Raw genomic sequence first — 19,549 nt, forward strand, 5'->3', positions numbered from 1 at the left:
GAAGAGGCTGCTGACATTCCTTTGATATCGATAACTCCTCAATCACCAATATGTACACCTGGCTACAAGGTTCTACTCCTTATATTTAGAGTAAAACTTATATTAGGCTAAACTTCGCTTCTCCTAAAATTGTGTTTATTTTGTGGTTTTGTTATTCAAGATAAGTTGCCTACTGCTACTAGGTTGGCCTGGTTGAATGTTTAAGTCTCAATTGCATCGCTCACTGCATGCTTTGTGTGGCTTTGGGACTGATTGTATTTATCACATGCTCTTTATTAATCCGTATACAATGGTTGTATAGAGGAAGTGCATAGGAGTCAGAGTTCCGCTGCCTTAGAGCACCCACAATGGCAAGCAACAACTACTTGTAGCTTTGTGTGCCACACCAGATTTCCAAACTACAACAATCCTAAGTTACAACATTTTCCATTGGAAAACTACAACCACTTGTAGTTTTTGATGAAAGTCAAAGAACATCGATCTATAGTACTAAGTGCTTTATGAAGGCTAAACAGTTTACGATTGGTTTCATTGAAATCGTGTAATCAATGTGGATTCAGATAGATTGTCGGGTCCTCCACCAAAAGTGTTTAACTCCTCCTCGATGAGGTTGCTCGTAATATTGTCTACAATTGCTTGCATATGTTATTTAAAGAAGCTTTTACCTTATTAGGCTTTGGATTACTGTTGTAATTTTGGTGAGCTTTAGGGTTGCACATGAAGGGCTTGTTTGGTTAACCTTCAAATGCATGAGAAATTAGAGTTCCTATAAAGTAAATATATGTGCTATTTGGTTGGCAAAAACATGGGAAATAGAACTTCCTAGGAAGTTCTGTTTCCTACAAAATAAAGGAAATAACTTACCTAGGTCCCTCTAGGTAAGTAGAGTTTTCCATGCTCAACCAAACAAAAAAATGTATTTCCTAGGAAATAAAATTTCATGATTAATGCAAATTTATGGGAAGTTATACTTCCCAACTTCAACCAAACGAGCCTGAAGAGTGCCTCCCACATACCAATCTAACATATATAGTAGGACTGTCTCACGGAAACACCATCTCGTTTAAAAATTTGTCGATACCGGTGAATAGACCATAAATTATTCGATACACTCTTTGAAAACGTTATTATCAATCTACATATGCAATTTACATCTATTCTAAACATCCCCCTAAAGCTTATCATTTTGGCGCGCCCCGACTCGATTTTTGGGCAGATTTTTTTGGCCCGCAGACAGGCCCGACCCGATTTTTTTGCTTTGTGCGGGCCAAAAATGACTTTTTAGTCTATTTTTTTGATCATGCCCGATTTTGCCCGAAATAGCGGGCTTTAGGCACATATTTTTGGCTCGGCTCGACCCGCCCTGATCAATGAACAAATATTTTTTAAGCGCAATCCGACCCGGTCCATAATCACCTCTAATCCATATTAACCTTTTCAATTGTTAGAAACTTCGAGTTTCTCATAAGTATATTCCCCTAGTCCCCTACTCTTGTATTCCCTACCCAAAAAAAAAAAAAAAAAAAAAAAAAAAAAACAAAGATCGTAGAAGTTGTATTGTCGTGGAATTGGTTGAAGATCCATCGATGATTAGTAGCAGCAAAACCAAGTAGTAGCAGCCAAACCAAAAACAAAACCAAGTGAAAGTCAAGTCCTCTCTCTCTCCGAGTCTCTCTCTCCTCCAATCACACATCCAGTAGAAAAAAAGCAGAGATTTGAAGGTTGAGATGGTGACCAAATTAGACGAGGCAGAGTTGAAGAGATTAGAGTCTCAAGTGGAGCATGGTGGTGGGGGTGCTTGGGAGTACCTTTGTTTAGTGCGTAAACTCAAAATTCGGCGCTCTGATAAAGTTTTAAAGCATGGTTTATCGATCTTGAACGATCCAAAGAAGCGATCTGCTATTGGGGATGAAGGTAAATTCTAAATCAATCGTCTTTTTGCTCCAAATTATTCAATTGGGATAAAATTAATCTTTTCTGGGTTTTTTTTATGGGTATGTTTCAATTTCGACCTGTTGGTTGATTGAAAGTATTGATTTTATTTATTAGTGGTTTGAATTTAATTTAGACCTGTTGTTTATGGGAATTTGTTGATTTTTATGTTGGTTTAAGGATCAGTGTTATTGTGGGTGAAAATTTTGTTGTATTTGATGGTATGGAATGTTGAATCTTAAAATTACGCGTATTTTTAGTAAAACAGATGACGCAATTGAGTTTTAGACTACATTTTGATGTTGTCAACTAGGTTTTCCTTTAGTGGAGGAGTGAATTGAGTAGTGTGAAGCTCACAATTCTAACAGTGTGTTTGGACGAAAATGGTGGAGGAGAAGGGGAGGAGGGCTGAAAAGGGGAAGGGATATCGATTTCGCTTGTATTTCCTTTCCCTTCCCCTAATTGATATCCAAGTAAAGGAAGATGGATGTGTGACTTTTGCTCCCCTTTCTTTCCCTTCTAATTGTCTCATCCACAAGGAATTGGTTATAAACATCCCGCTATTGTTTCCATGCTCCTTAATTTGAGAGTGGCATTGGGGTTTTACTGTTGTTGAAGGGAATATGAATAATCAATTTTGGGGAATGTGGAATTAGTATTCGTGAATCTAGGTTCAATGTGATTCATAAGTACTGTGTTCTATACTTCTATTGTATCTAGTATGAAATTCTAATTGAACGACAGATTGTGTGCTACTTCTGCTCTCCCGTGTTACTTGTCTAGATTGTGTATTATGACAGATTCTATTTACTATCAATGGGAAACATTAAAACATGGGAAATAAAAGAAAAATTGGCCATTTGTTGATGATTTGTACTTGTGAATTTTTTACTCTGCCAGTCTACTTCTGTTATGTTGAAAGAATCATTCTAGAGTAGAATTCCTATTTTATTGTTCATATTTTGGGTTTCTAGGTGGTATTTCCATCCGCCTAAGCCCTTGTAAGTTCCCCTTGTGTGCCTTCTCTATGTAAGCCTAGGTTTTCAGCTGCAGCAACTTTAACTAGGACTACCCCCTCCTCAATCCTCTCCTCCCCCCTTCCCCTATCTTGTAAATTTGTTGCTTCTAAACAAAACCTGAATTGTTTTCTTTACTGCCAAGTCTTCTAGTCTCTCCCTTTAGACATGTCTGCTGAATTTCTCTGCTTAACTACAGTAATGATTCTATTTTGTAGAATGGACATTATATGAGCAAGTTGCCATTGCAGCCATGGACTGTAATTCTCTTGAGACTGCAAAGGTATGTAAAGGTGCTTGGTGCTTTATGTGTTGATTAGTTAAATGTTGCTAAATTCAGTTCTAAGTCATTGTTTCATTCTGAATAGCTGTCTGTTTTTTTTTTACAAAACCACTTGAGAAGGATGCAATATTATTCTACAGAATGTTGCAAGCTTATGAAGGCAGATCACTGCCTTCTGATGTTTCTCGACAAAAGTGAAGCATCCTGGATTTTTGGGTAGCATTACCTAAGTGCATGACGGTTTATATATAGCATGAAGAAGCTGTTAAATTTGTTACTTAGAATGTGTTTCCTTCATCCTAGAAAAAACAGTTTCAGATCTTTTAAGTTCAGATCAGTTCCAATAAGTTTAAATAAGTTCAAATAAGTTCCAATAAGCTCTCAAATCTTTTAGAATAAGTTCCGAGTCACATCAGTTCTCATCAGATAGGTGAAGAAAATGCACCCTTGTTATGCCTATTGCTTGTGTAACCGTATCTCACTTTGTTTTTATATCTGGCTTAACTGTTCTATTAAAGCTGGTGGCTTTAGACAGAGTGATAGAGGGATCTCTTTTATTGTCAGCAGAGATATATTGCTATTTTGCTTGCTCATTCAGCAAATAACTATTGCTTTTGTATAGATTTAAGTGACAGGTTGGAAAAGCTACAAAACTTTTTTTTGTGATCTTCCTTGAACTTTTATATCAATCTTCTGTTGGAAGAGTAAAATACCTGTCATATGAATACTGATGTTAAGTTCCTGCAGGATTGCTTGAATGTGCTGAGCAAGAAATTTCCAGAGAGCAAAAGAGTTGGTGAGTTGATATCTTGACTTGACCCTTATTGCTGATGTTGTTAGCAATGTTGTAGAAGAAATTGAGTGTTGCATACTGGTTTTCTTCTGTCTTTTGGGAAGATAACCTTTGAATTGATTGATTTCTATTGGATAATAGGAGTTCTGATGTTAGATTTACCTGGTAAGCTTTTATATCAAGCTATAGAATAAGATAGGAAACTTCATTCGATACCTTTTTTTATATTTGCATAATTTTTGTGCTAATATATTTGTTCACAGAAGCACGAAGCAAGTTTATAATTTTTATTAATTGTGAAAAGGCTGTATATAAATGACATTTTCCCCTCCCTGGTGACTTGGTGAGGCATGAGACATACACTAGAATGAGATGTGTCGCGATTGAATGTGATGAAAGCTAGATGATAGTGTATCCGGTGAAGGAACTTAAGTAAGTTAGTCATTTGCTCTATGTTATCAAGTATTTTTCATCCTCCATGAAATTCATTGGTTTCTTAACAGACTCAGGGTCCATAATTCATATTTTGTGCATGGGTTGCTTAAGCTAGTTGTTGTGGATAATTTATTGTTATGTTCTAATGAATTCTTGCTAAAGGTAATGAAGTTTATGCCTGAATTGATGTGGAATTTCTAGGCAAATGTCCAGAATACTACATCTTCGCTTGCAAATATGTGCTCTTTCTTTATTTATTTGTGTTACCACTTTCTACTACCTATAAAGTATAAAGGTTGTAAGAACTTAATGAAGACACACATATTTGCCGAACGTCCTTTACCATAAGCATGATAGTAAGACATTCCGCATCAAATTACTCTGGGAATCTATTAATATGTCAAGGTTTATAATCGTAATTCGTAACACCTATAAATTGTGGTAATTGATTCTGAATTTTAAGTAATTATATGATAAAAGTCGCATGCCAATGTCTTTGGTGATAGTTTTCCATCCTTATTGAGCTTTTCTTTTCTTCATTATATTTTCATTACTGCTTTAGAGGTAGGATTGAATAGTAATGAATTAGAAAATAAAATAATAGGAGATAAAGTATAATTTCCATGGGGAGTAGCATGAAACTTTCTTTACAAAAATACGTACTAATTCATTACCATTAGCATAATATTATAGGCTATCAACCTAGTCATAAATTGAACGAACCATTAGTTTAAGAACAACAAAGTCAAAGTCAAATGAATGCTGTGAGGAAAAATGCATATTATGGGGAACAAGACTAGGTGACTAGGTCCACATTATGTGCGCTAGAGGTTAAGTAAGGAAGTTTATGTAATTATGACTTATTGAAGTGAAGTAAAATACTCTAGGAAAACAAATTAGGTCCATTTCAAGATTACTTCTAGCTAAGCACGTTTAACTATGGAATATCTTAGCATATGAGCTCCTTCAGGAAGATGCACATAGTTGGTATAGGTAGTACCATTGAATCCTATCTAATCGATTGTGGGTATTACACATTTTCCATATCAATGTGGAATAGATAATTGTGGTTCATTTTTTCATCCTTCTATTACCCTCAAATGTGTAATCGTAAACAATTTAGGTCACTCAATTTAATGAGGCCTGAGAGTAGTTATTTGAGAATTTGGCTCTCTCTAGATCAATACACGTAACTAAGAGAAAGAATTGAACCTAGTAGTCTCAACATGTGTCTTAGTGAACCAGGGAACCTTATCATTTCTGCTACCTCCCAACAGCAGCTTGTTTACTGATGGTTAGTACTTTAGTGCTACTGTGCTAGTTAATTTTATTGCAGTTGCAATACTTGCATTAACGGTTCAAGTGTTAGTTCTGCGACTAATGATGATTCAGAGTCTGATATAGCATAATATGTGCTGTGGTTAGATTAGGATCTCGTGGAGTGAAATATGGAATGGCATGGGGGCAAAAATGAAAATTTGTAAGTGCTGTGATATGAAACCTTGGATTTAATATAAAGACATCTGAACAAAGGATTTCAAGTGGAAGCCGTAGTTGCTTGAAAAGACACCAAGGAAGCTTATGCAAGACTTTGGAGATATATGTCCACAAGCCAGAAAGGATAAAGCTGATGAATCTACTCCAAAAAAGGTCCAGGAGTGCAGATTAATCGACAAAAGAAACTGTTGATCTGGTCATCTGGATGAAATAGAGTGAGGTGTATCTGGTTTCCCATTCTTTAACAGCAAAGAACTATAACACTAGTAATATTCAGAAGAAAGAACTCTTTTGAGGATGAAAAGGTAGCAGCAAGGACAACGAGTTGGCTAGAGCTAAACCAAAATCTAGTAGAATGAACTGGAGGCCTGAGAAATCTTACTACTGAAGATCTTTTTCTTTGAAACAGGCTTATCCTGCCACAGTTTTGTTAAGAGGGTTAGCCTTAAGAAAGATTAGATAGTCATAATAAAAAATGCAGTTAGAAAGATAGAGCCATGTTTCTGTGTTGCATCTTTGAGTATGGAGGTAATTCATTGTTAACAGTTCTTTAATTAAAAGATCCTAGGCATTAATTTGCCATATACATGTATGGTCCCTCTATTCTAAATTTCTAATATCTGTGGTGTCTTTTCCTACTTATGTCAGTTTCATATCCGACTCCCTAAATGGATGTGGATAGCTGGGTGTGATCCTTACAACTTATGGAATGGCATGGAAAGTTGGGCAGATCACATCAGATACTTGTAATGATTTTGGAACTATTGGAGTCATAATGACACAGTGTAAAACAGATTTGCACCACTTAGAGGTTTTGAAGATAATGTCTGCTGGAACTGCAAAAGGGAGTTCTGTGTGACTTGAGGTTGCATTTAGACAATCCACCTACCATGTGGCAGCTATTTTTACACCAGTATTTTGCCATCCCCTATAATCTCTTTTACCCGTAGTTGGCTTCATTTGTGACCAACTGAGAGCATGTTTGGTTCACAATTTATCGTGCTCCTGGTAACAGAACAGAAACAGTGCAACAGGGTCTCTGTTTCCTCATGTTTGACTTAATTTCATTTCTTTTTCTTGAGGGTGTTTGTCTCCCTTATTCATTACACTCTTCCCCTTGGTGGCATCATATTCTATTAGGGGAAACTGGAAAAGGACATGCTTATCTAATGTCAGTTACCCTTTCCCCCACCTCTTCACTCAAGTACTACACCAGTTCACCACCATCTGTCTGACATCATCGGCATCCATGGACGAATTCCAGAGGAAGGAGCCAATCTTGACAAAAATTTAGTACCTCCTTCACACTAGTACCATGATCACCAAGATCCATCACAGACCATCTTGATCTATAAGGATAAGAGATCAGGGGAAGCTGTCAACAACTTTATTAGTTAGGAAACGAGATAGTATGTGATATGGGTACTACCTTGTCGATAGTTCTAGATAACTTGGATACCCTATGTACAGCTTATATATTCTTTACTATAGTTAAGGAAAAGACACAATAATGAACACTCGCCTTTCGTCCTCAACATCATATATATGGACCAATTCCAGAAGATAGAAAGAGTGAGTGCTGATATTGATGAAATTTCATTGCCTGCTCTAAAGTAAGAAAGGAAAATTTGAGGGATGTAATGACTAGAGATGAACAAAGATAGAGGAGAGGGAAAAAAAACTATGCAAGAGCCAGAAGAGGAAAGGGATGCATGGGTGGAGAGAGGAAATAGAATTGTCAGGTGTTTGCATTTTTGGTTGAACTTATGTTAAAATGGTGAAAAAGAGGATTCAAACACCTGTTCAGGAAGAAGGGATTGGGTTGAAGGTCATTCCATTTGTTCACTTTAACAAATTGCAATCCTTCTTAAATTCTTAATGCACCATAGAACCTTTGAAGTATGCTATGTGTACAGGTATGTCATAGTTTATCTTGGCATACAATTAATGGACTTTGGGTGAGCAATTCTCATACAATGTTTTAGCTTAAGTAGCTTAGAAACTTTTACATAACATAATCAGGACCTCAGAGTTGATGATATGACGATTTATGATATTCTTTTTGATCATCTATACTTAAAATGATTTACAGGTAGGTTGGAGGCAATGTTGCTAGAAGCAAAGGGCTGCTGGGAAGAGGCCGAAAAAGCTTACTCAAGCCTTCTAGAAGATAATCCACTTGATCAAGTAAGTTATCTTTCACACCATCTATCGGACCTTTCTTTTGTCATTTATCTTGTCAAGTAGAGTAGAATTTAAGCAGTCAATTATGTTTTGGACTAATTTCATCACGTAAGCAGCCAATTAAATTTTTTTCTTCTGTGTAGGTGGTCCACAAAAGAAAAGTGGCCATGGCAAAGGCTGCAGGTGATCCTCTTAAAGCTGTTGAATGGCTAAACAAATATCTTAAAGTGTAAGGCTACTGCTTCATAGAAATGCTTATGGCTTTTGTCCACTTGTTAGTTATTACTTATTACTCCCTCCTTGAAAATTATAGGCCATTTTACTTTTGCAGTCAAGCCTTTTGGACGTTTGACTATTATTTTCTGTCACTTTTTTTTTAAAATCAAAAAACTTTCATGTTCAAAATGAGACAGTTCTATACAATATTTCTAGACCCTGCATACTGGGTCTTTACAATATACACCAACCAATTTTTAGCAACTCAATGGGGAACACTCTATATCTAAATCAGACCTCTCTTTGTTTTACCAATCTTAAATTTTTATTTATTTAGTGGACAGTCAAAACATATCATTTTTACCAAGCATATCTCTTCTTTGCCACTAAACATCCTGAGCATCTCTCTTTCTATTTAGTATGGGCTGAACCAGCTACTCTTGCTATATTGGTCAACTTCTTCACCTGCTTTCATTTCATTTTCTATGAGAAGAAAGTTACAGTCTCTTCTTCATCATCTTGAAGCCTGGGGATCAGCCACATACAGAGTAGCTGCCACACGTTATTAATAGGAGAAAATGCTCGTGACTTTCAGCCTATCTTGAGTAGAGAACTTGCCTTGCTCAGTAACCCAAAACAGAAGTTCTTTCTTGAAGTTGCTAGGGGAGACCAAATCATTTTGTAGGAACTAGGAGCTGCACCATCTGGAAGCAAATGCAAATTTACTTCACTTTTTGCTGACTATCTGACTGTATACTGTCAGTTCTACAAATCTTTCATCTGCACACTTCTTCTATTACCCTTGTTGCCAAAGTTGGAAATGGAGTTTTTACATCATTGCCACTTATGTGTTCACATGCATTCAGTTTACACACAGCCCACAACTTCTCTTTAAACATTATATAGCCAACAACTCTTGGCTAGGAGCCAAATTCCATGATTTTAGATAGTAAAAGAACCCAGATCTTCCGTGTCCTTGCGTTAATGAACCTTACTTCACCTTACTGGATTTTCCAACTCAATGCTCCACTCTGGGTAGAGCAAATATTTGGCAGTTGGAACCAGTAATATTCGCTCTAGCTTTTGATATTGGGTCTTTCCTGTGTAAGAGAGAAAATAAGCTGCCCAATGCATGCTCTTGTCAGCTAAAGGGGGAGCGCCCGTACCAGCAAATTTAAATGTGGCTTCTCATATTGTAACTGTTGTAATTATTTTTTCCCTTCAAAGATTCATTGTGCTTCGATAACTAAATATATCTGAAATGAGTGAAATCATGGGGAAGCTTATACTTTTATGTCCCTTTTTTGCAGATTTATGGCAGATAATGATGCATGGAGAGAACTTGCAGAAATTTACGTCTCGCTGCAGATGTAAGACAACTTAACTGAATATGATCTTAATTTATTTGCCACACATTTTTCTTTGGCTATTCCATTGTCATCTTGACACATACATTGATTATACATGCTCGACATTTTTTCTTTGTATAACTAGGTATAAGCAAGCTGCTTTTTGCTATGAGGAGCTGATTTTAGCTCAACCTACAGTTCCTTTGTATCACCTAGCCTATGCTGATGTAAGTTCTATCTCTTTTTCTCAAAAGTATCTTTTTGTGGAGACTTTGCTAAGTTTTTCTTGTGGAGTTTTGAGAAGAAAAGGAAACTGTAGAATTAGTCAAGATAACCCTGCTCCCCAGAATTGGAGGCCTGATAGTCGCTTTTTATATGAGCTAAAGAGGTAGTATTAAATTTGAAGAAGCCAAAGTCCACAAAGAAAGTGACATAATTGTTAGTGGAAATTTTCCTTGTTCAATTGCACCAAATTATCATGAAAAATATGCACATTTGGTAATCTTTGCCTACTGCTTAGGTCCTAGACCCTTAAATTTGAATGTAGATTATGCTTTCCAAATTTTAGTTAAAAAAATTCTTGCACTTTTTAGCAGTGAGAAGCTTACTATGTCAGGTTTTTCTCGTATGTGTTTCGCTAACCAATTTGGTTATGGAAATTTGGCTCTCCTTATTTTCTTCTCCTAGCAATATGCTGACTAATTTGACCAAAACTTTGGGGTTAGAGATGGATAAATATTACATTTCATATACTACTATGAGACAATATCCTAGGGAAATGAAAAAAGACAGAAAAAGAATTGTTACTGAGTTCATGGTATACTTTGATTCATATTAGTTGCTATCACTTGAATTGGCATAGGAGCACTTTGAGGGGATACTTTTCAAAAGTTGTTTGTATGGAAAGTAAGGCGAGTTATTTCCTATGTTACTCTTAACTCTTCACATTTCCTCAGGTACCATACAAACTTCCACACTTCATTTTGCACTAAAATTATAGAATATTGTCATAGAATAGATGAGTCGGGAACATAGATATGTACTGTGTTCAACATGGGTACCCAAGTTTGAGTAACGTAGGTTATTTCATTAAAATTTGGTGGACATTCATTACGCTACATACCAACAACTATTTCGCACTACAGAATTAGTAGTTTACATGTATTGTAAGCCAATTCAAAAGCCTGGAGATTAAAAATTCTTCTTATCGTTAGGGAGTATCAAAAGGTAACATTCCAATGCTACCATTTACCATTGCATACTAGCACCTCATAAATGGTTGCCTAGCTCCTTAATTAAGGCAAATCTAAGCAGATCTGAAATTTGATCTCTTATTGATTGATTTCCACACGAACACTGTTATGCCAAAATAGAACTCTTGAACTACTATTTATTTGATATCAACCAAGAATTTGAAAATATTCAACCGACCTAAGATAGATTTTCGTATGCTAAATCACAAAAACCCAAGTAGAAGGTTTACTTTGAGACTTCATCACAAGGGTGAAGAGAAGAAGAGAATGAGAATTACCTTGACGCAACCCACGAGCGCTTGGAAGTAACCCACGCCCATTGACTAACACTCAGAGACTCCAACTGGCATATTGATCCTGTCAAAATTCCAATTGCCCAATCCATTCTAGATACCCTAATTGCCAAATACCCTCTCTTTGCATTTTCATGCTAGCTAGGAATGGGGACTCTGTGACATTCAAAAAAGGGAGGGGATACCATATACAAAATGGTGGGGACTAAATCAGATGTGAATATGTGATCGAATTATATTTCACAAAATTAAACCATAAAATAGCTGTTTCTTTGTTGTCATATATGATATATCTATGCATGACCTACAGCCCTAATATTATGTGCATTAGATATGACTACAGTTGCACATCCCTTGGATTTTCATTCTAGTGGTTAGGAACTTAAGACTAGGCATTGTGGTAGCAGTTAAGACGCATTACTTTCAACCTTCGTTGATGCCAAAGACATTGATTGAAGGTTATATATCTCTTTTTCGTACTTAATTTTATTTTTCCATTGGGATGTATGTCATTCCCCTTGCGGTCTAAATTTTACCTGCTGGATGGCTTGTTCTAGAGCAGAAAAATTGTCCTTACATGTTGGATTCTGCTTTTCTTATATCATAATTTGCGAATACTAGAAGTATTTGAATGACTTTATATCTGATGTTGGCCTGCATTGAGCTCAGCTCACCTGAACTCTACCAGAAATGACCGATCTGTTCTTTTCGATATAAATTTTTTTCTTCTTCATCTGCATAGGTGCTTTACACTCTTGGGGGATTGGAAAATCTTCAGACAGCCAAGAAATACTATGCTTCCACCATAGATTTCACTGGAGGCAAGAACACGCGAGCACTTTATGGTATTTGCCTGGTCAGTTTCGTCTGCTTCCTTCTCCATCTTTATGCTCCTATTGACTTGGTTCATCTAATTGCACATGAGAATATTTACGTTGTCAAAAAATAATATTTACGTTGTCTTAAGTTGCTAATAGTTTCCGTAAACCTTATTACAGTGTACTGCCGCCATTGGGCAGCTGGCTAAAGGCCGAAACAAGGATGATAAGGAGAGTGGAGAGTTGCATTCTCTAGCTGCAGCAGTCTTGGAGAAAGACTACAAGAATAGAGCCCCAACCAAAGTTTCGCTGCTGACGTCAACGTTGACAAATTTGAAAATTTCATCATAGTTCTTCAATAATTGAGTTCATGTTCATTTCATTCTTATCCTAACAGTGGTAGGATCCTCCTTATGTAGTGCAATAGTGGTGAAATTACCTTAATTTTGTTTCTTACGAATTCGCTTTTCTACATCAAATTTTCCCTTCTTGCTTTCACTTGCCTTACCCATTTAAAGGTCTTTGTATGGTAATCCCTTCCGCTGGAGCTTTTTCTTTTGCGAGTCCGGAGCTCGATTTTCTAATTATAAACCTACTCTTTTTTTTTCTTTTTGAAGGGAAACCTACTCTTGATGAGGCAAGGCTTTCTTGGAGTCGATAGACATTTAGTCGATTATTAGTAGGCCAAGATTGATTAAGCACATTTTCCTGGATAACCTTTTATTTGATCTTGCAGTTTATAAACTTTCATTTCCAGAAAGAAGAATAAAAGTGATTGATTAACATAACCTTTTCTCCTTTTTTGATGACAAAATATTTTTAAAAGTCAAAATGGTGCAATTACAAAAGATCGGAGAAAGTATGCAGTCTTTAAGTCTTAACAAACATCATGCGACGATCTTGTTGTATGATGCGACAACCTCCTCTTGCACTTCGTAGCAGCAATATTGACTTCAACTTCCATTCTGTAGATAGGCCTAGGACAGTGAAGTTGTGTAACATCTGTTGTCGATGGACTGGCACTCTATTCGCATAGATAAAAACAAATGATGTTTCACTCTCATTCTTTCAATGACAATGCACACAAGATGGAATCACATGGCACATTCCATCAGGTCAGCTTATCAATTGTAAGAAGTCTGGTGCATTGTTGCAGATAATTTTTTTTTAGGGAAATTTTACATGGGTATCACTCGGAGTTACAACAATGTTTAATAGGTACTCCTCTCGTTTTCTTTTAATTGTTACACTTTCATTTTTAATCTTTTTTTTTATAATTATTATACTTCTCTTCTCTTTTCTTATAAATAACAAACTATCAACAACTTTTTCTATTATTCTACCTCTTATACCCCACGAGTTGTGATATACACGTAACCATTATGGGAAGCATTTGCCCATAACCGGTCTCCTCTTCTCTGGGTCCCTTCTATCTCTCTCTTATCTCCCTTCTCTCTCTCGCTCTCTTTTTCTCTCTCTTTTGCTTATATAAGCTAATTTTATTGAACTCATTTTATTAAATTTATTTTTAACGAAACTCTAGAGTATTAGAAATTATAAATTATAAGCAAATTATTTTTTCAAATATTTTTATTTGGGGTTTGTTACTTGAAATCTAGTTGATATTTTAGATGACTAGTATATCATATCCTGACATCATCTTATCAAACCAATTGACTGATATATCATACTTGGTTGCATCTTACCATATCAAGTGAAAGTTATATTATATTACTCTAGAGTTTTATCAAAAACAAATTAAGTAAAATAGGTTTAACAAAATTAGCTAGTTTTTTTTCTTCCAAAAATGACATATACCAGCAAGAGAGATAGAAATAAGAGACCCAGTAGAGAGAGAGGAGGGACCTAGAGAAAGATAGAGAACCTCGTGTGTGGCTAATAGTTTTCATTTCCCATCTCATGAAAAACCCTTTTCGCTCCGCTTAGCCCTATCCCCCTCTAGAGGTATTTTAATGATAGGTTCCATAGGAACTGGACGATCCTATTTGGTCAAATACCTAGCGACAAACTCCTATGTTCCTTTTATTACGGTATTTCTTAACAAGTTCATGGATAACAAGCCTGAAGGTTTTCTTATTGATGCTAGTGACGATATCGATCATGACCTTGATACGGAGCTGGAGCTGCTAATTAGGATGAATGCGCTAACTATGGATATGATGCCGGAAATAGACCAATTTTCTATCACCCTTCAATTCGAATTAGCAAAAGCAATGTCTCCTTGCATAATATGGATTCCAAACATTCATGATCTGGATGTGAATGAGTCGAATTACTTATCCCTCGGTCTATTAGTGAACTATCTCTCCAGGGATTGTGAAAGAGGGTCTACTAGAAATATTCTTGTTATTGCTTCGACTCATATTCCTCAAAAAGTGAATCCCGCTCTAATAGCTCTGAATCAATTAAATACATGCATTAAGATACGAAGGCTTCGTATTCCACAACAAAGAAAGCACTTTTTCACTCTTTCATATACTAGGGGATTTCACTTGGAAAAGAAAATGTTCCATACTAGGGGGATCAACTATTCTCTTGCCATTTGATTTAGCATTTTATTAACAAAATGTCCTGTTTATGGGCAACTGTTACCCTAGCGGTTATGTAAACATACTTCTCTGTACTCCACCTCCCATTTTATTAATCAATTTTTTTCCACCTATCCCACTTTTCTCTCTCCTATGTTATTATATTGTTTCTTTTACATTTTCCACAACCAAACATTCTCTTGTTGTACTTTTGCCTTGTTTTTTACACTATTTTCTTGATTCTCTGCCCAAAAGAAGTGTAACAATAAAAAAAACGGAGGGAGTATAAAGTTTATGCAAAAGTTGTATTGTTATAATTCATATAATAATACGGATAGTTTTATAGTAGTTGTCCCTCTAGGTTTATGTAGTGTGTATTGATAATTTCATAATAATGAAAATTGATATAAGAAAAGATGAGGTTTATATTACAGCCTCAAATACTTTATTTTTCTACCTGCAACAAACTTTTATACTTCTTTTCTTATTTCTCAAAAATTCTTATGCTCTTATTTAGGTTTTCTATTTTCTATAAGCTCTTTTACACTTATTTAGATTTTGTCGTTTTTTGTATTTATTTATTGGAATTCAAGAATCTGTATATTTTCCCTCTGTTTTATTTTAATTGTTGCAGTTCACTTAGGGGAGAATCAAGGATATTATGGAAAAAAAAACAAGAAAGAATATAAAAAAAAAGAAAGTTCGGTTTTGAAAAATGTAAAAGAAGCATATTTTTATTGCCAGAAGGCAAAGATTGATTATATTAAATAGGTGAGCACATCCTGATTTGCTAAATCAGTTGCAAAGTCAGAAAATCCTTAAGCCAAATACGTTTAGTATCAGCTACAAAATTGAATTTGGCAATAGAATGTGCTAAAACATTGCCATCTCTTCTCACATGAGAGAAAGAGCACAATGACTTCAATAATAAAGCTCATAACAGATTTTGGCTTATCTTTCTTCAATTTTGATATCAAAGCCAAACTTTCAACTACTATGTTGAGGAAAACCAAAAAGTATTCGTTCATGAAAGACTGGTATCGGACATCATTCTAATTGATTGTGAATTGGTTAGCTAGGTGAACAGACACAAAAAAAGGAAAGAACTATGCAACATGCCAACATTCCTCAATTTGGACTTCAACAAAACATACGACTGTGTTAGGTGGGATTTCGTTGAGCTGACATGCACTAAGAGCAATGAGGTTTCCAGAGAAATGGATAATCCAATGCATTTCCACTATCTCATACTCTATCCTCGTCAATGGAGTCCCCTCACAATGCTTCAAACCAAAAGTTGGTCTAAGATAAGGTGACCCTCTTTCTGCCCGATCTATTTATTATATGCATGGATACTCTGGGAAGGAGACTTTCTACACTTCAACATGAGAAGAAGATACAAGGAATCAAGGATCGACAAGAGGGCTCCGGAAATTACTCACCAAATTTTCGCCGATGATTCCCTATTTTTATTTTAAGCCTCGCCATACTCATGTCAAACTATCTGGAAAATCCTTGACGAATTTTGTAGGCTATCGGGTGAACCTATCAGCTCGTGAAAGTCATTTGTCAAGTTCAGCCCTAATACTCCGTCAACCTTTTTAAGGTATATGAGAAATCCTATGGGGGTATGTAGCCTACCACATCTTGATAATTATCTGGGTTGTCCTATGGAAATCAATGGTCGTAACACGGGTGTGTTCAAGGAACTATGTGATATTGAATGAAAGATCGCTAATTCAAAGTTCTCATCATTAAATCAGTCGGGCACTCTAGTCCTCTTAAACTCCATTTTGGTTGCCAGCATGGGAGTTGATATGTTGTTAGGGGAAATTTTACATGGTACCACTATATTTTTGACTTTTTCATTTGGTACCCAAAATTATTTTGGATTCTACATGTTACCACTATAGTTTGGACTGATTCCCTACTGTAACATTTCGATAAATAAAAGCTTAGTTGCGGGTCAATTAGGGTTAGGGGTTTGCCTCATTTGCATGTCTCGGTTTGTTTATTTAAGTTTCGGTGTTAGAAAAAGCTCACTCAAGGTTTTCGGGGTCATTTTAACCCTTAAGGGTCAGATTTAAAGTCGAAAATGGCAAAAAAAAAGTAACACATCATTCTACATGCAATGAAAGACTAGTTATTCTTTTTAATTGTGCAAACCGAGATATTTCTGGAGTTTTTTTCCAATCTCGACCTCAAAATTAACCCTTAAGAACAAAAATGCCGCCCAAACTTTAGTCAATCGATTTTCCTAGTGTGTAATCTAAAGCACACAAAGTAAACCCATGATCCTAATTAACCCTCAACTAACCTTTTATTTAACGGAATGTCACGGTAGAGAATTAGTCCAAACTACAGTGGTATCATGTAGAATTCAAAATAGTTTTGGGTAATAAATGCAAAAGTTAGATACCATGTAGAATTTCCCTATTATCATCCTATGTCTTCCCCCAGAAGATTATATATTAAGAAAATCAACTCCATGATTCTTCGCTTCTGATGGAAAACAAGCAATACAAGGCAGGGATTATCCTGCAGGATTATCTAGAGAAACACATGAACGAAGGAGGGTTGGGATTGAGAAATATCTAGAATATGAATAGGGATCTTTTATATAAACAAGCATGGCGGATCCATAATTACCAAGATTTGCTTCTGAACAGGGTTATGGTTGCCAGGTACGTTGGGAGCCCAATCAATAGTGACTAGAGACAAGAAGCCTTAAATTATATCATGGAAAATGAGAGGAATGTGGCGAGCTTCCAATTTTATGAAGAGGGGATTGAGATGGTGATATGGAATGGAATGAGCACGAGACTGTTAATTAGAGGACAAGTGCGCCGATGGAGAATCATTAAAGCTAAAAATAATAGCGCTACCACACAACAGGACAAGGGAACTGGTGCACATAAGGTTGCAGACATAATGATAGCTGATCGAACATGGGATAGGGACAAGATGGTCAACCTATTCAAACGTGATAGTGCAAGGAGAATTATGGGCACTCACATAAGCATAACACACACAGAAGACAAGCTCAATTAGTTGGGAACATCGTCTGGAAATATACAACAAAATCGGGAAACTGGTGGCTGACAAGAAAAGGGAAAGTGTTTAAGCCACAATGTCTACGAAAAAAGTTGTGGACCATGGATATCCCCCCCCCCCACCCCAAAAAAAACTTAAAATGTTCACTTGGAAAGAGCTTAACCATGCTCTGGCCATAGGTCAAAATATGATGAAATGGAAGATCATCTCCGAGTCTTGTTGTATGTTGTGTATTAAAAAGATTGAAACCGCTAAACACCTATTCTGGGATTGTGAGATGTCTTCACGCATATGGAGGTGCTATCCTCTAGGAATCCGAATGGAACAAGCGGAGAACCTTTCGCTAAAAGACTAGGTAAAGAACCTACTATCTTACTCCCTAAACCAAAAGGAAAAGGGAGGTGAAATTACTCGGGGAATAATAATTGTTATTTGGAGTAATATATACCTAAACAGGAACGATGTCATCTTTAGGAACCAGGTACTTGATCTAGGAACAATCATGGTGATAATAAGAATCTGGAAAGATAAGTGTGACTCTATAGAGAGGTTCTTCCGTGATAAGCTGGAATCAAGGAAGGGAACAAAGGCTAATCTCGATCCGAAAAAGTTACAGGAAAAAAGATCATATGGCAAACAAATTCAAATGTAAGGGACACACCTACATTATTCAAAGTGGACGGTGCTTGGAAAAAGAACAAGAAGACAAGTACAATAAATGCTAGAATAGGATGGACTCTCACTATAGACAATATAAAGCATACCCACTCCAAACCAACTATTGCCAACTCTCTACTCCAATTCGAGCTTCAAGTCATTTAGAGTGCCATAAAGGAGGCCCAATGCTTGGACCGGGCTACTACTATATGGATGGATAGTTCCCGAGCTATATTGAGTATATCCGATCAATATAAAGCTGAGAAAAATATAAGATGTCTTGTTGAAGATCTCAAGAAATGTGCATACACACTCCCATCATGTTGGTGCGTGAAGGTATCAAGAAAAAGCATAAATGAGGCAAATTGCCTTGCCGTTGGGGACACCTTAATCCCATTCTTATTTTGTTTTGTTTTGTTTTATCCTGTTGCAATAAAACTATTATGCAGCGGTACCCACCTTCCCAAGCCACTTTCATCCCAAAATGTAAGGTTTTATCCCATCTCTGATCCACCTCACCCATCACTATGCTTAACATCAAGGGCAACAATATCACCTTCCGAGTCGCGAATACATACACCAAATGAAGCATTTTCAACCCCTCTTTTTGCAGCATCAACTTTAAGCTTCCATAGCCCTTAAAGGGGAGGCTTTTATTCACTAGCAAAGTTGTCAGGTTGTTGTTCATGCCTTGGATTGGCTGTAAGGTGTTCGGGAGCCCACTAGTAGATATTGTCCTCTTTGGGTCCTAGATGCAAGGATTTATTTTGGTGTAGAACCGAAGTCCTACCCAAAGGGCTCTACTAGCTAGATTGAGATGTCCACCTCTATATAAAGATGTCGTTCTCCTCAACATCCGATATGGGATAGACAAGATCTTAGGCACCATTTGTAACTGCCCTAGGTGTTCGGGACCCTACTAGTAAACATTGGGCTCTTTAGGCCCTATCCCGCAAGAACTTGCTTTGGTGTAGAACAGAATTGTAACACCCCGATAATTCTCTCTTTTCAGAAATATCTTTTCCATATAAAACATAGAGAATTACCAAAGCATTATCGCCCGTGTGATAACGTATCGGCTTATTCAGAATTTTGCAGTGAAAACATATAACTAAACTTTAAACTTTTATTATAATAAATAAATAAGTAATTAAGTACTTAAAATCAAACACTATATAAAAGTCTATTCAAATCAAACTTATTATATTATGTTCCTACTA

At 36.3% G+C, this 19,549-nt stretch overlaps 2 protein-coding genes across 2 annotated transcripts; both read left to right on the forward strand.

Annotated features, from left to right (window-relative positions):
- The first annotated feature begins 1,510 nt into the window (after positions 1-1,510).
- LOC104883956 (uncharacterized) lies at positions 1,511-12,567 on the forward strand. Its single transcript, XM_010668537.4, has 9 exons — positions 1,511-1,914; positions 3,167-3,231; positions 3,979-4,027; positions 8,049-8,143; positions 8,284-8,369; positions 9,667-9,726; positions 9,851-9,932; positions 11,994-12,107; positions 12,250-12,567. Exons 1-9 carry the CDS (start codon positions 1,728-1,730, stop codon positions 12,418-12,420), a joined length of 909 nt encoding a protein of 302 aa, XP_010666839.2. The 5' UTR covers positions 1,511-1,727; the 3' UTR covers positions 12,421-12,567.
- A 1,571-nt stretch (positions 12,568-14,138) lies between these two features.
- LOC130589925 (protein Ycf2-like) lies at positions 14,139-14,636 on the forward strand. Its single transcript, XM_057391568.1, has one exon. The coding sequence runs from the start codon at positions 14,139-14,141 to the stop codon at positions 14,634-14,636; it is 498 nt and encodes a 165-aa protein (XP_057247551.1).
- Positions 14,637-19,549: the final 4,913 nt, after the last annotated feature.

The sequence above is a fragment of the Beta vulgaris genome, chromosome 8 (genome assembly GCF_026745355.1).
Source record: "Beta vulgaris subsp. vulgaris cultivar EL10 chromosome 8, EL10.2, whole genome shotgun sequence".
NCBI lineage: Eukaryota > Viridiplantae > Streptophyta > Magnoliopsida > Caryophyllales > Amaranthaceae > Beta > Beta vulgaris.